This window comes from Varanus komodoensis, unplaced genomic scaffold (genome assembly GCF_004798865.1).
Source record: "Varanus komodoensis strain SLA01 unplaced genomic scaffold, ASM479886v1 scaffold38, whole genome shotgun sequence".
Classification (NCBI taxonomy): Eukaryota; Metazoa; Chordata; class Lepidosauria; order Squamata; family Varanidae; genus Varanus; species Varanus komodoensis.
The window spans coordinates 6,130,642-6,146,079 of record NW_025335909.1 but is presented as its reverse complement, the minus strand read 5'-3'; the positions used below and the strand labels follow the sequence as shown (position 1 = coordinate 6,146,079).

Here is a 15,438-nt window from a genome sequence, read left to right as displayed (position 1 = left end):
TCTCCAGGAGGAAAGATTACGAGGAAAAGTTAGACTGCTTAGGCAAGTAGGATGGAGGGGAACGTGACAGAGGTGTAAACAATTATGCATGGTAGGGAGAAAGGAAGCAGGAAGATATCTCCCTCTCTCTCCCTCTCCCTCCCTCGCTCTCTCTTTCAATAGTAGAATGCAAAGATCAAGACAGTCCAGAGAGATAAGCGGAAATATTGATTTGCACATAGTTCAAGTATGGAATTTGCAAACATCAACTTGGATGACTTAAAATCAGGATGGCCATCAACTTATATTGCCTTAAATAGGGGCTGGACAAGTTCCAGTAGGAGAAAGCTTTAATAGCTACTAGTCCTGTATCCATGACTACTCTATTACATCCAGAATCAAAGGCAGGATTCCTCTGTAGGCCCACTGCTGGAGAACAGGTGAAGAAGGGCTGTGTCTTCCTGTTGGGATTCCCAGGGGTACGAAGTCAGCCATGGTAGAAACAAAATTTTGGCCGAGATAGGCTAGGAATGAGAGCTTGCAGGCTTCCAGGTGTTTTGTCCTACAACTCCCATAATTCTTTGCCAGCATAAACAGTGGTGAGGGAAGATGGTAGCTGTAGGCCAAAAATTCTGGCCGCTGCAAATTACCCACCCCTGCAATAGATGCCCTAGACTGTATGAAGGTTGCTCCCTGGCCCCACTAGAAATTACCGCTGTAAAAACATATACATGTGGAGAATCGCCCCTTTCCAGTGATATTTATGTAGAAAAGTATCCGGTGTGACAAGGTCCTGGATAACCAGCATTGCTCAATTAAAATCTCCCATCTGACAGTAATTAACGATCTTTCTGAAAGAAACCGGTGATGTCAGAAAAGGCAACGCAACAACCGCAGTGTAAAATATGGGCTGGCAGTGACTGTACACATGAAACCCTCCGGGATGCGCCATAAACATTTCTCCTCTTGTATGCAGCATAAAGGGAACGTCAATCAAGTAGATGGAAGGAGCAGACAAGAAGCAGATGGACATTTCTGCCCATAAGTCATGACCCGAATCTAGAATATGGTCCATGAGGCTGCACAGGGCTCCCTCTTTTGGCCACGCTGAGCTCCTCGCCTGCTCAGGCCCCAAGTTGCTTGTACGCCAAAATGTGTCTCACTGCTGAGCAATGCAAAAGCCGTCCTGCCTTACCCAAAAGCCCCCGAAAGAGAAATGCTGCTGCAGTTTTAGCCTGCCTTCTCAAGCTTACAGTCCAGATGATTCACCGGTGCCATGTCTGAATGTGTCGGGGTGTCGGCAGCATGCGGAGGAGTTGCACCCCTTGGTCTCCAGAACACGAAAGGATCCCACAAGTATTTTTCCAGTTGCTACCCCAAAATGACCGATCAGGCTGACTGCGCAGCTGGCCCAGCCTGGATGAGGGGGAAGAGATACACCTCTTGTTTTGCCTCTTGCTTTCTCACCTACCCACTTCCTCCTCAAGAGGAGGAGGAGGGCAACAACCAAATGTTATTACTTGACAGTGCAAAAGGTTGAGTTTGCAATTTTCCTGGTGTTTCTGTCTTAATATGAAGTGCCCAGGTGAAATTAGCCTCTCAACAACACACCCATTTGACTGATCTTTTCCTTTCCTGTTGTTAATCCTAACTAAAACTTAAACTACTACTAAAAAGGAATGGACAGAAAACAGATACTGGCAGATTTCTGGGTGATTTGCACTACATCAGCAAAGATTTCTGACTCAACTGTTACCAACAAAATTAATCCTCCTCACAAATTTATGATGCTGAAATGAAGATAGCCGGCAGCGGGATCAATCAGAAATAGATTTGGCATGCAAACTGCATGAATGCCATGCTGTTCTGGACTCAAAACCAATTTCTAGTGGGCTCAGAATCCTTTAATTCTAGGTGTTGTTTGCACCAGGCTCCAGTTGCTGGGGCACATGGAGGGTATAGTCCAATGTATCTAGAATGCACCACATTGGAATGGGTAGCTTAGATGTGGGAAAGGGTATTCCACTACTGGATAAAGCCATGTGAACCAGCAGTATGGTCAGGAGTATGTGCTTGGTTGATCCCCAAATTGTGCAAAAGACTCCTTCTAAAAAAAGTAAGTAAAAGGTAAAAACAACACTAAAAAGAAGAAGCGGCTAAGGAAAGCCCCAGCTCATGCGTTATCTGTCACCAAGCTGGCAAAAAAGCAACTTCCCAAAAAGTGACTACCATCTATAGAATAAAACCACATCAACAGCAACCATGCGCCCTTACCAGCACACACGCACTCTAAATCTGCTTGCCAGAACTTCCTTTCTGGTCGACGTGTTTATTAATTTCTTTATTACACCTGCACTTTGGTCTTCCCTTCAAGGAGTGCAGGGCAAGAAGTATGACTTTGGCAAAACTTTCGGTTTGAGCCTGATGGACTTTCGACACATTTCTGACCTGACAGGCAGAGCAGACCGAATCAGAGTTTTTCTTTTGGCTTCTGCGGAATTGCTCAAGCTGTGTGTTCAGATCTGGAATCAAGACCTGCACATCTCTAGCACTAGTGACACAAGTCAGAGCTGCTTGGTTAGATCTGAGCCACCATTGCTATTATAGTGTTTTTCTTGAGAAATGTTAGAAGCATCTCCTTTCACTGAATAGGCACCCAAACTACCTTGGCCATCTTGAATTTCCCAGCATGCAATTTGAGATGCAAGCAAAACTGGGGACTCCATCATGTAAGCGCACGCAATGGATGGAGCAGCGACTTAAATTTTGGGCAAATGCCCACAGTCCAATCCAGAATGACCCTCTGGCTCAAAGGATATCAGATCTAGTTAGCCCCACGGCAGATCTGTTGAACACACTCCACCAGGCCAAGTTGAGAAAATCTTTCAGGGTTTTGCCCCCTTCCCCCATTCCTAATTTCAAGACATTCCCTCTCTCAGAGGGTCTGGACCAATTTCCCTTTGGCAATGTAACTAAACCATTCCGGCCCTCCTTGATAGCCATAAATCCAGTCACAGGCTAGGACATGCGGGAAACTTACTAAGGTAAGTTTACAGTAGCAGAATTGCTGCATAAGTCATCTGGAAAAAGCAATCCAGCAAAGCAGGGTCTGGCTGGTTTTCGATCCCATTCCAGGCTGTGCCAGAAGCTGCATTCCTGCATCCCCACCAAGGGCCGGCACCCCAGCAGGACCGGCCCGCAGAAGCCTCCTGGACCAACCTGTTTACCTGCCTCTTGCTCTGGTCTGGACAGTGGTGGTGCTTGGAAGGAGGAGCCGTAGTTCCTGCTTCCCGGTTGCTCACTCAGCATTCCCAGGGAAGCTGAATCTTTCGAACCCTAACCCTAACCCGGCCCATACCCGTAAGGTCCTTCAGATGCGCCTGTCACAATGGGGATTTCAAAAATTTCTACTTCCTGTGGATATTTCTGCACAACTCATTCTTTCTGCCCCTCAGGCCTCTAAAGCTTGAACAGACGCTGAATCTTTCGAACCCTAATCCTGAGCTGGCCCATACCCCCAACCCTAATGAGTCCCTCAGATGCACCTGTCACAATGAAGGTTAGGGTTCACACAAAAGGCATGAATATGCAGATGAGCTTTCCCTTTGGGGTCCTCCAGGTGTTTTGAACTACAATTCCCAGCATTCCTGCCCTTTGTTCATGCTGGCTGTTCAGGTCCAAGAGGGCACCAGGTTGGAGGGTTGGTACCGATTGTAGGTGGTTAACTGTTAATATCCAGTGTAACGGGGGGAGAAGTGACCAATGAATGACCACTGAATTTTTATGAATGCATGAACAAAAGCAAGCAACATATTTGGCAAGGCTTCAGCAAGGGGTGGCATAGAAATGTTCTAATAATTATTATTAATAATAATATTGTTCCCTTTCTCCTCCAACTTCCTGTCTGACCACAACAATCACATCTTGGATACCTCTCTTTAACCCTGACACATGCACAGCAGCATCTTGACATCCCATAGTAATAGCCGACAGAGCCTCAACACAAACACTGTGTGAAAGGGGACTGCAACAGATGTTCAGACTTCTAAAAGAAGGTTCAGTAAACCACAGAAGATGCATGACTTAGATGCCCAGGGCCAGGGATTGTGACATGTAGCAAAATGATCAACAAGTTCCTGTATTTCATTCCTCCAGCTTCCTGGGTTTCCCCCTCAATAACCCCATTTACTTTGCAGCCGAAAAAGCCGTATGCCTTGACAAAGAAAATGCCGGCACCACCCACACCGACCTTGCGGGGATGAACAGGAAAAGCAAATAACCCCCAAACCTTCAAAACAATGTGCGGAGCAGCGTGGCTCTTATTTCTTCATTAAAATATTTGCAAAAGTATGTGAGGGTCATGCAGCATTTACCAAACACACTAATATTTCTGGTGCTGGTCCACAGACATGTAAAGTGCATATTTAAAAGCAGTGAGCAATTGTGGTGGAGGAGGAAAGGGGAACGAGGTATCCAAACAGGATGCACATTCAAATTGAAATAGCACACAAGGTAAAACTACATTGCAGGAGCTATCTGACCTTTATATTTATGACATTCCTGTGCTGACAAATATCTAAAGATGCTTAAGGTGCTTCATCTGGTCCCCAGCTTAAGCAAACTAACTAGATTTTCACTTCCTGAATGACTATGTGAAACAGAATGTAGATATGCCCTTTAATTTTTGTGCTTTTCCAAATTCTGCTGTATACTTGAGCTCAGACAAGAGAACAAAATATGGATAAAGATGCTCATCTTTTGAAAAAATAACAATAATGTGCATTCTTTAAAATATGACAGACTGATAAAGAAATGGGTCAGAACAAGCTTACGAATGAATGCATACAGAAGTGACCTTGCCTAGAAATAAATTCACCTCTGCAAATCTCAATTTCAAAGTGAGATTGGTTTCTTTTTTCCTTCTAAAGTCTGCAATGGTTTCATTTTATGTTGCGTTTCTCCATCACTTCAATCACTTACATAAAGACATATCCTGTTGTCAATGGGACTATATTTTTATATCCGCCTTTCTCCAACAAGGCCAGGTTGTTTATTTGTCAAGGCCTTCCCCTTGAGCCTACGATAATCATCTGAGCTGGGCTCAGCTAGGAGAAAGTGACTGAATAAACCGTTCCAGACAGGGGTTGAACTCAATATTCCCACTGTAAGTCATACATTTTAGCCATTCTATTATATTGCCTTTCCATCCAACTCTTCCCTTTCATCCAGCTTTTGCCAATGCCCCAGGTAACTGAATATGACTTGATCAATATTTTCCGGATAATCCAAATGAGGCAAGGAAGGAAGCAAACTGTGGCGACTCCCAAGTGATAGGCTACTTCGGCTAGATTTTGACAGATGACATGTGCCGTCCTCCCCAACAGTGGCTTCCATCCCATATCTAACATGGCTCCGGGGTTCTCAAACCAACATGGTGGACCCACTCAGCCTTGAAACTCATCCACTCAATCCATCTCCCAACATTTAACCTGCTGTGAGGTTAAATGGAGAGGAGACCCACAAAGCCACCAAGGGTTCCTTTCAAGAGGTGGGAAAGAAAAGTTGTAAAGCGTAAATTAAAAGCCAGTGGAAACAGAGATTGGGCATACTAAGGAGAATGTCCCCAACACTGAATCTGAAGGGGCAGAAAAGGTGGGGTTGGCATGCTTGGCTGCAGTGGCATCTGCAATGAGCGTCAAGATAAGCCAAACAGCTGCTGAGAACCAGACTGTCTCTGTCATGGAAGGACACTGTGGAACAGGTGGGCTTGAGGAGGGGGGTTTCTCAGCCCCATGGTCTGCCAGCAAGTCCAATGAGCAGACCAATTAAGTCACCTCCTGCATTTCCACTGTGTGGCCCACAAGCAGCTTAAACCTCCCTGAGGGTGAAGCAGCTCCCTTTTGGGGAGGGGGTAAGGGAGTAGGGGGATTCAGTTTCGAATCATCCCCTGATTCGGGCAAGAACTAACTCCACAACTGAGCACTTTAACTCAGTGGGTGCCTCTTGATGACAACCTTTTTATTAGTCTGTATCACAAAGCCTGTCCTGGCTAGCCAACTTTAATGCAAGAAAGACTGTAGTTAAAGCCTTTCATCATGATCTGTTGGGAAGGAAAAAGGGGAGAGACTGGGAGCGGGAGAGACTGGGTCATCATACTGGATAGTTAAGTTCTGATCCATGAGCTGGTCTGGAGGCCAGTTAGGGGAAAATGAGAATTCTGTATTTGTGTTCAAAGCAGGGGCGCATGCTCACAACCTCAGAATGTGAGATAAATATCAGCTGAAAATATTTACAAGTTGTCAAAGACATGCTATCGCTCATCTCACCCCAATTCTCAGTTCAGCCTCTGCAGATTTCCCAGTTTACACAAATTTTATCAGGAGACTGAATCAGCCCCAATTAAATCGATGGAGAACATTTGCAGAGAGCCGCACAAGCCCCCCATTCAGTCGCTTCCTGATTTGCAGAAATTTGTTTCCACAAAGCAAGCAGAGATTACAAACACGAACAGGAATCAGGAAGGAGATTAGTGGCGAGAAAATGCACTGAAAAGGTGCAACAGCTTATATGGATTCCTTCCAAAGCAGACCATCTAGTGCAGCTAACGGTTCAGGCTATCTCTATTTTCTGAGTGGAATACATTCCTGGAAGTGAGCCAAATGCAGACAGCACCTGCAAAGCCCCAAGGCCTCTCTCTCCTTTTGATTTTTAAAAAATGGTTTTTATTTTTATTTTGCAGCACTGGAAGGTGTTGGGTTTCTTTCTACTCCTTGCTATACTGAGAATATATCTGGAAAAGCCTTTGACCTCAAGAACCTCAGGGGCACTGGGCTGATTTAGATTCAATAATTAAACTGTCTTCTCTTCAAAAAATCGCTCATGCAGCCACTTTACAGAGTTGAACTGAGGTGAGAAGCAAAGTAGAAAATAACACTTTTTTATTTTTTGCTATCTCTCAGCCCGGTAGCGAAGCTGCTTAGAAGGTTATAGTACTGGCTGCTAGATTTCTTTTCTCGGAAAGTCTCAAGCTGACATACAACTAAACTGCAACATGCAAAATTTAGAACAGCTAAAAACAATGACCTGCTAAAACACCGCATCCTATTAAAAAAAGTAAAAAAAAAAAAAATCAAAGGCAACCATAAACATCCCAACTGATGTATTAAGAAACCCATCATATCCCACCAAATGCCTGGGGAAGAAGTCTTAAGCTGCTGCTAAAAAGATGACACTGTTGATACCAGAAAGGCTTCATTGAGGAAAGCTCCCCCCCCCCACTCGCTGCTCGGCCTCTCCTCCCTCGGAGGAGAGCCCCAAATGTTGGATGTAGGACACAGATAGGTGCATTCTGGGAGAGATACTCTATCAGGCACTGCGGACCCTAGGATATTTTGGGCGACATTCATTCACTGTAAGTCAGAGACAACTTGACAGCATGCAGCAAGAAAAAAGCTGTATACCTGCAAGCACAACTAGGTGCAGCTTCCACTTTGGCAGGTGCTTCAGCAGCGGAGCTTCTGCTTTGCACAGAGAAGGTCCCGGCTTCAGTCCCTTGCCGTTTCCACGCCAAAGGATCAGAACGGGGAAGAGAGGCAAGTCTGGACATGGTGCAGCTGTACAACCGCTTTCCCCAACCTGGTCAACTTCCACAACTCTCAACATTTCTGGCAATGGTCTATACTGGCTGGGGCTGATGGGAGTCCAAGTTCAAAACATCTAAGGGGACCAGGGAAGGGAAGACTGCTGCAGAGGATCCAGGCCTGCCTGACTCGCAGAGCACATTTTCACAGTCTGGTGCAGAGAGGACGCACGGCCTCAGTGCTATATTGTACTGTATACCTATTTCTGTTTAGTTTTATCTTTCCTCATTACTTGCACTAACAAATCTGATACAACGAAAAGGGTCTGTCTGCGGAGGACGGGGCTCCGTGGACAAACGGTCTGCGCCGTGCTCAGGACAGCTGCCTGGGTTTCCTGGGTCTGTTGCTCCGCAGGACCTCCGCGGAGCTTTTGCTTGCTTTCTTCTTTCTTTCCTTGTAGCTGGAGGATCCTCTGCTTAATTTCTGATCCAGAAAGCAGAGACAAGGGGAAAGAACTGGAAATGATGCCCCAGCTGCAGGAGGGTTTTTCTTCTACACTGGAGGAGGAGGAGATCAGTAGCAGCGGCGGTAGCACCATGGCCAAATACCTGCTCTCAGCTGCAGGCAGGGGCCAGCAATCAGGATTAGCCCTTGCAAACCCAACCCAGAGAGAGCTGGTGGATTCAGCACTGCGCCCGTCCATCCACCCCAAGGGTTGCAAACTCAGCCCTAGAGGGGCCTTCGCATTCAACCCTGGATTTGGGAGCAGAATACTTCACCCTCTGTGGATATTCTCTAGTGGACTTGTAAGCTGCCATGACTTTAAAAAGGGAGACTCCGGCATGAAGCTGCTAAGTAGCAAGTCTCTACCAAATTTGCTCCTGTGAGTCTTAGACTCAAGCAAGACCAAGGGAAGCGTTTCTTGCTCTAGAAAGCTCTTTCCCTGCAAATAATTCCCTACAAATGGCAGAGAATCTGAGCCCCCTTGTGAGCGCAGAAAGGCCTGGAAGGAAGACCAAGTCTCCAGGAGTAACCGTAAAGGGCCTCTCTTACAGCTTTTAATAACCGGGCGAGTGCACAGTGAGACAGGCAGTCCCTTAGACAAAACTAATGGATCAAATTATGTCTGCAAAGTAACAGGGGAAACGGCCAGATAGCACATCCATCTGATCAGTGTAGCTAAACCAGGACTATCTGCTTTGACTGACAATAATTCTCCAGAGTCTCTGGCTTCAAAGGGATCTTTGAAATCACATACACCCTGAACCTTAAAAAAAGGGGATGCGGCAGTCAACCTGGAATTGCTGCGTGCAAAGCACAGGCGTAACAATCCTAAAAGCACTCTAAAACACTCTAAAGCAGTACATGCAAAGGGCTTACAAAATAAGGACCCACACACTTTTCTTCTCCCCGTCCCTTTTTTACTTATGTTTGGTGGCTAATCTTTCCCCTTGCATCTTTCCAACCAGCAGGTAAGCCATTTGCAATGGAAAAGTTTGCCATGTAGCACCCAAGCAATAGTATCTGTGACAAACAAATAGCTACAAAGCCAGCATTGCTCCCCGTGAATCATTTATGGAGGCACTGGGTAAACGGAGCCGCAGACCTCCAGGGCGCACCTGCCCGCTGCAAGGAGCATGCCAAGAAAACACGTGCAAAGCGGCAGAGGCAGTTAGGCTCTCCAAGATAAATTCGTGGCAGCAAAGGTCTCTAGTGGGGGGACCGAGCAGGAGAAGCCAACCAGACATCCGATCATCGCTGCGCGGTCACACTACCGCTTTGGATGCGAAGGGAGTGCGACTGCAGATGCTACTTCAGCTGGGATGGGGTCACCCCAACCAGCCAAGAGAGTTCCACGCGCATCTATACATGCAGCTCTTCCACTCCGCTCTGATGCAGGCTGAGCTCGCAGTCGGTTTGCCCCTGCATACCTACTTGGCCTAGCATCCAGTTTCCTAGCTGTCTTTTGGACCATGAAGCCAAGCACAGCAAAACTAAAGTCACCAGAGGTTGCTTGTTGACTTACATTGCTTCCAAAAGCTCTCCAGAAACTTTATTGCGGTTTCTGGACATGTGAGTTCTTCCTACGTCATGCTTTTCCATTATTGCACAGTGGTTGATACCACAGAGTTATCAAAGAAGTAGAGGAAGCTGTCTAATACGGAGTCAGACCTCAGTCTATCTAGCCCAGTATTGTCAACACTGACCGGCAGCTCTCCAAAGTTTCCTAGCCCTGCCCAAGGAAGCCAGGGTCTGAAGCCGGGGCCTTCTGCATGCGTGTGCTGCACCGCTGCGATGAAACCCCTCCTCTTGCAGCCAAGCCCTTCCACATCACAACAGGCCTCTTTCACCAAGGGGTCGCCACCAAGGATTGTAGAGCGACACTAAATGTTCATTTCAGGCTCCAAGTGCCAAAGCAACAGCCAACACCCCAGACCATCTTCCTCACCCTGTTGTCCAATCATTAATCCCAGCTAACTCAGCCTATGACCACACTGGCTAGGGATAATGGCAGCCACAGCCCTATGAATCCGGAGAGCAAAAGGGTGGGAACATTGTTCTAAACCTATTAGCCGGGAGCAAGTTCCTACAAAGAAAAGCACTCATTTCCAACTCCTTTTCCATCTCCATTCTCCCCGGCCTTTCAATCCAAGAAGGCTTGAATTCTGCCTCCCACAGAATTGCCAACAAGCAGCCAACTGTGGCTTGAAGCAAACGAATTCTGTCTGGGAGACTGAGCAGGTGGGCAGGTGCAGCTCAACACAGCTTAAGAAGGCCTGAGATCTGATGAGGGCCAACGGCTCAAACTGGGAAAAACTTGCAACTTGCTCCAATAAACACAATTTCCTAAGATCACATTTGCTTGTCTGGTACAGTTCACAGCTAGGGGGACCTGGGAAAAACAAATAATTCTCGGCATTTGCATTTTCAGAAGGCAGAGACAGAAAGGAAAGGCTATGAATCAAGCAGGTCGATCTGACCCAAAGCAGTCTTGCCCGAGCTTCTTTCCAACCAGAGATGCATGTTGCAGATTTGAAACGAAACGAGGGTGTTCTGGAGCGGCTTTGTAGTGAAATCTGTTCCTTCTGATAAAGGTCAGCAGTGTAAACCTGCTTGAATTACTCCTCCGGCTCTTATCTGCACGGATGCAAGAGCGGGCTTGAGAGGCAGCGGCCTCTCATTGTTGCAATGACACTGTCCCTGCCATCGATCTCCAAAGCTGCCGAGTTGGGTTTTGTCTTGTCTCAGGTGTTGACACAATGACACGCGGGCCGGTTTCTGGGACACACCTCCCGGCGAAAGGCTGCCACTGTGCGATGCCTAAATTACGAAGGGGAGGTTCGGAGGCTCGGTGTTCCTCGACATTTTTATTATTAATTTAGAGGAGGAAGTGCAGGGAATGATGATCAAAACTGCAAAGGACACAAAACTGCGTGGGGTGACTAATACTCTGGAAGACAGAAATAAGATGCAAGGTAATCTTGGCGGACTAGGACACTGGGCTGAAACCAACTAAATGAAGTTCAAGAGGGACAAATGCCAAGTTTCGCACCCAGGAAAAAGAAACAAAATGTATCATTGCAGGGTGGGGAATACTTGGCTCGACTAAATACCGCAAGCGGGAAGGATCTTGGAAGTGTTGTAGATCACAAGCCCAATGAATCAACAATGCAATGTGGCTGCGGAAAGGACAAATGCTATTTTTGGCCAAATTAATAGAAGCAGCATTTCCCAGTCCAGTGAAGTACTAGCTCTCCTTTACTCAGCACTGGTTAGGCCTCATCTGGGCTTCTGTGCCCAGTTCTGGGCACCCCGATTCAAGAGAGGAGCAGGCAGGCTGGAAAGTGTTCTGAAAAAGCGACGAGGAGTTTCCAGGGACTGGAAGCAAAGCCCCATGAGGAGAGATTGAGAGAACTGGGCATGTTTAGCCTCGTGAAGAGAAGACGGAGGGAAAATACGATGGCCCTCTACAAGAACATGAAAGGTTGTCACAAAGAGGAAGGCCAGGATCTCTCTTCGATCATCCCAGAGTGTAGGACACAGGATCATGGGCTCAAGTTATAGAAAGCCAGATTCTGACTGGGTATCGGGAAAATTTTCCGGACGGCGAGAGCAGCACAATGGAACCAGAGACGTGGCTCTCCCAGACTAGAGGCACTCGAGACGGACAGCTGGACAGCCCTCTGAGAAGGATAATTGAACCTGGATGTCCCGCACTGAGGAGGGGGTTAGACCTGATGGCCTTTCGGTCCCTTCTCACCCTAATATTCCATGATTCTATAAGAAAATGCCTTTCCACAGCTTCCACCAATATTAGCCCAATCTTCCATCCCACCACCCTAGTCTTTTAAAACGGTCAGTATGGCAGCAGAACAAAAGATAAATGGGAGGGGATCTATTTGTTTCTGTGACTTGAAATGTTGTCTTCAATCTCTTCCCCAACTTGGTTTCCAGATGTGTTGAATGACATCTCCCATCATCCTCATCTAAGCTAAGCTGGTCCGGAATGACCAGAGTTACAGCCTAAAACATCTAAAGAACACCCACTTGGGAAAACAACGGCCAGATTTGGGATCCAAGAGGTATCAAGCCAAGACAACCCAATCAAACCCCATCAACAGTTTTTCCTCTGCCAGACAGGAATAGATGGATATTCCCATCCCACGAGGAAGCATTCTATGATCCTGTGACTCTGGCACATTTTCTGGGCTTCATCCCCTTCCAGTTGGGGAGGAACCTACAGACTTGGCTGTAACGCAGGGCTGGGCAAGCCCTCCCCATGTTTTGCCCCATAGAATCATCTCCCATACCTAGTGAGGGGTGAATAAACAACTCTCTGGGTTCCCCATACAAGTTGCAACATCCGCTTTTATCAGTTTTCTTTTAGGGTCAAAACCACAGGCCTTACTGGGGATAGCAGTGGCAGTCTTCTTCTAGATATCCCATAGTCATCGCTCTTCATTCCCAGAAGCCCTTTAAGAATGATACCGCAAGACAACACTTCATTGGTCCAGTCACACAAGCCTCGTGAGGGGGGGGGAAGTCCCTGAGAACCTTTGGGTTACGGGGCAGCACAGAAATGGAGTGAAATCAATAAGCAGACAAATAAATAAGATGGCAGCCATCAGCCACTCAGGGGAGATCACCAGGGGGCAGCAGGAGCAAAACCCAGAGGCGACATTCACTCCACCCAAAACTTCTAAGTCAAACACCCTCATAAAGAGCATTCATCTCAGCTGTAGTGCAACCCAGATTTGGGGGAATGGAAGCAAATACATTTGTGGACAGGATGCCACCTTCTTCTCTGAGCAGAACTGGCAGAAGCTCAAATGCACCCTGACTAAGACCTCTTGCACATGATAAAGCTAACCATGTCGATCAAACAGACGTGAACAGGATAGGGAACAAAAGGCCCACTTACCACATGTGGTTGACTTATTGCCATGGGATACGACATGGCATGGGGAGGATAACGGGGTTCAGTCCCTCTCCAGGTCTGTGCCACAGGCTGAGTAGATCCAGACATTGCCGAAGAAGCCAGAAGGGGTCTTGTTTTGCCGTGTGCGTGTTAATACCCAGAATCTTGTGACGCGGAGCACTAGAGAATCCTAGAATTTCTCCTCATTATGCACATACTGGCTGTTTCAAGCTGTGACTGGAAGGCAAACAAGGAAGAAAGAATGTTAGAGCTCAGTTAAAACTGTGTGGGGAAAGGAATGAAACCCAATGCTGGTTTGCCTATGGAGGGCCCCAAGTTCAATTCCCAGCATGTCTATCCAGGGCTGCAGAAAGAGCCATCTTACTCCCCAAATCAGCATAAACCTGCCTTGTGCCCTCCAGAGGTGCTGCCACAACCCCCATCATCCCCACCCTAATTCAGTGGGAATTATGGGAGCTGCCACTCAATGCTTCAAGAGGGTACCAGCCTGGAGAAGGCAGATACAGACAATACTGAGCTACATGCAGTCATGGTCGCCACAGCCAAACTGAAACCAAGACCTTTTATTTACACCATGTCTACATCAAAATGCAAATTTCCAGTTGGCATTACCACTTTTTTAGCCGTGGCTTACAGGCTTATTTTCTCCTCTTGTTCAACCTCCTCTCCTCTCCTCCATGATATTACACAAACAGAAGGTGGAAAACTCACAAAAAGAACCGTACAGAACCTGCTGAGGTTCTGCCCATCTAGTCCAGCATTCTGCTTCCAACAGCAGCCAGGCAGATGGTCCAGAAAAGCCCCCCAGCAAAGACATAAGAGAAGTAACCCTCTTCTGCTCTTGCCTCCAGGCAGCTGGTATGAAGCAGCATTTTACCACTGAATCTGGAAATTCAACTTTGTCACCTAAACTAGTAATTCTTTTGATAGACTGCTCCTCCTCTAGCAGCGTCAATGTCTCTAAACGCCTTTTAAACCCACAGAAGGCCTTGCATCTCATGGCAGCAAATTCCACAAATTAAATATATGCTTGGAAAAGAAGCATTTCCTCCTTTGCCTCTTCTGAATCTACTGCCAATCAATTTAATTGGGTGAGAGAAAGAGGGAGAAAAAGCTTCCCGTCCTCCACACCATGCATAATTTTCTAAATCAATATTAAACTCAGCCTCCAAACCGATTCCCTCCAGATGTTTTCAACTGGAGCTCCCATCAGCCCCAGCAGATGAAAGATGCTGTAGTCCACATCATACAGAGACCACTAGGCTAGGAAAAAGCTTTCTTCTGAGTAGACATGTACAAATCAGTTTCCTTTGGAAGCTAAATGCTTTAACCCAGTCTTTCCAAACTTGGTGCCCTCCAGAAATTCAGCCCCAACCAGTATGATGAATGATCAGGAATGCGGAAGTTGTAGCTCAAGGTATTCGGAGTCCACCATGTTGAAGAAAGCTTTTTTAGCCTTTCTTCTCAAGGAAAACACACCAACCTCTGGATTATTTTGGTGGCCCATTTCAACCTTGCTGTTTCTGCACTTCTGCATTTCTACTCATGCCGTAAGACCAAAATTTTCTCTTTTTTCCTGAGCCAACGTGGCGACCACCCTGTTCCATGAACAAACAAAGCAAATCTTCACAACCTGCTGGTTTTTATGGACACTTAAAGCTCCTTTGCTTGGAGATGGCTGCACGCCTGGCTTTGTCAGGATTTCTATTAAAAGTAACAAATGTCTCTGTGCAGCTCCTTTGACTGCCAGTTTAAAGAGGCATTAAGCTTAGTTCCCACATTAACTCTTAATTATACAAAGCATAAATTGCCCAGCACTGCCTGGGGGGAGGCAGGAAAGCTGCTGCTCAGTCACTGCCCACCTTCTCAGAGTCACGCCATTTGTTCCTGTTTTTAAGCAGAAGACTTTTTTTTTTTTTTTTGCAAAGCTTACGAAACAGCCATGGGGCAAGCGGTGGCCCCCATAAACACGGCTTCTTCTGACTTTCTCTGACCTCTGCCAGAGAGGAAACAAGCCACAGACCTCGGTCTCAACCGAAACTGCACACACATGAAGAAAGAGGAAGCACGGCTTCATCCATCCTTCTGGCCTACAAAATCAGCCTTTACCAATAAAGCCATCCTCCACTGACCACAAACACGTCAGCGCTGCCTCCGCATGCATGTGGGTCAAGGAATCCAGACACGGCTCGATGCATCCAGGCCTCCTGCTATGGAATTCAGAGCCAGTCTTGGCTGCAGATTCTGCCCACTTTTCTACCTGCCAGGGCCCAGTTCCAACACGGGAACCATCTCAAGAGCCGCACCGCAAGTTTGGGAGGACCTAAGACAGAGCAGGTGGGGCCGGACGTGATTACTGCCAATTTAGCCTTGCTCAGAATCAAGGAGCACAAGGTGTCTCCATCTCTGCCCAGAAATAAGCCGGACGGAATCACTCGG

At 46.9% G+C, this 15,438-nt stretch overlaps 1 protein-coding gene across 2 annotated transcripts in view; it reads right to left on the bottom strand.

Annotated features, from left to right (window-relative positions):
* The window catches only part of NCOR2 (nuclear receptor corepressor 2), a 268,387-nt gene that overhangs the window by 185,857 nt on the left and 67,092 nt on the right, over positions 1–15,438 (bottom strand). For both annotated transcript variants that reach the window (XM_044440471.1, XM_044440470.1), the window contains exon 2: positions 12,982–13,215. In XM_044440471.1, the coding sequence (XP_044296406.1) occupies positions 12,982–13,086 (105 nt within the window). In that variant the 5' untranslated portion in view covers positions 13,087–13,215. The remainder of the gene's footprint in view (positions 1–12,981; positions 13,216–15,438) is intronic.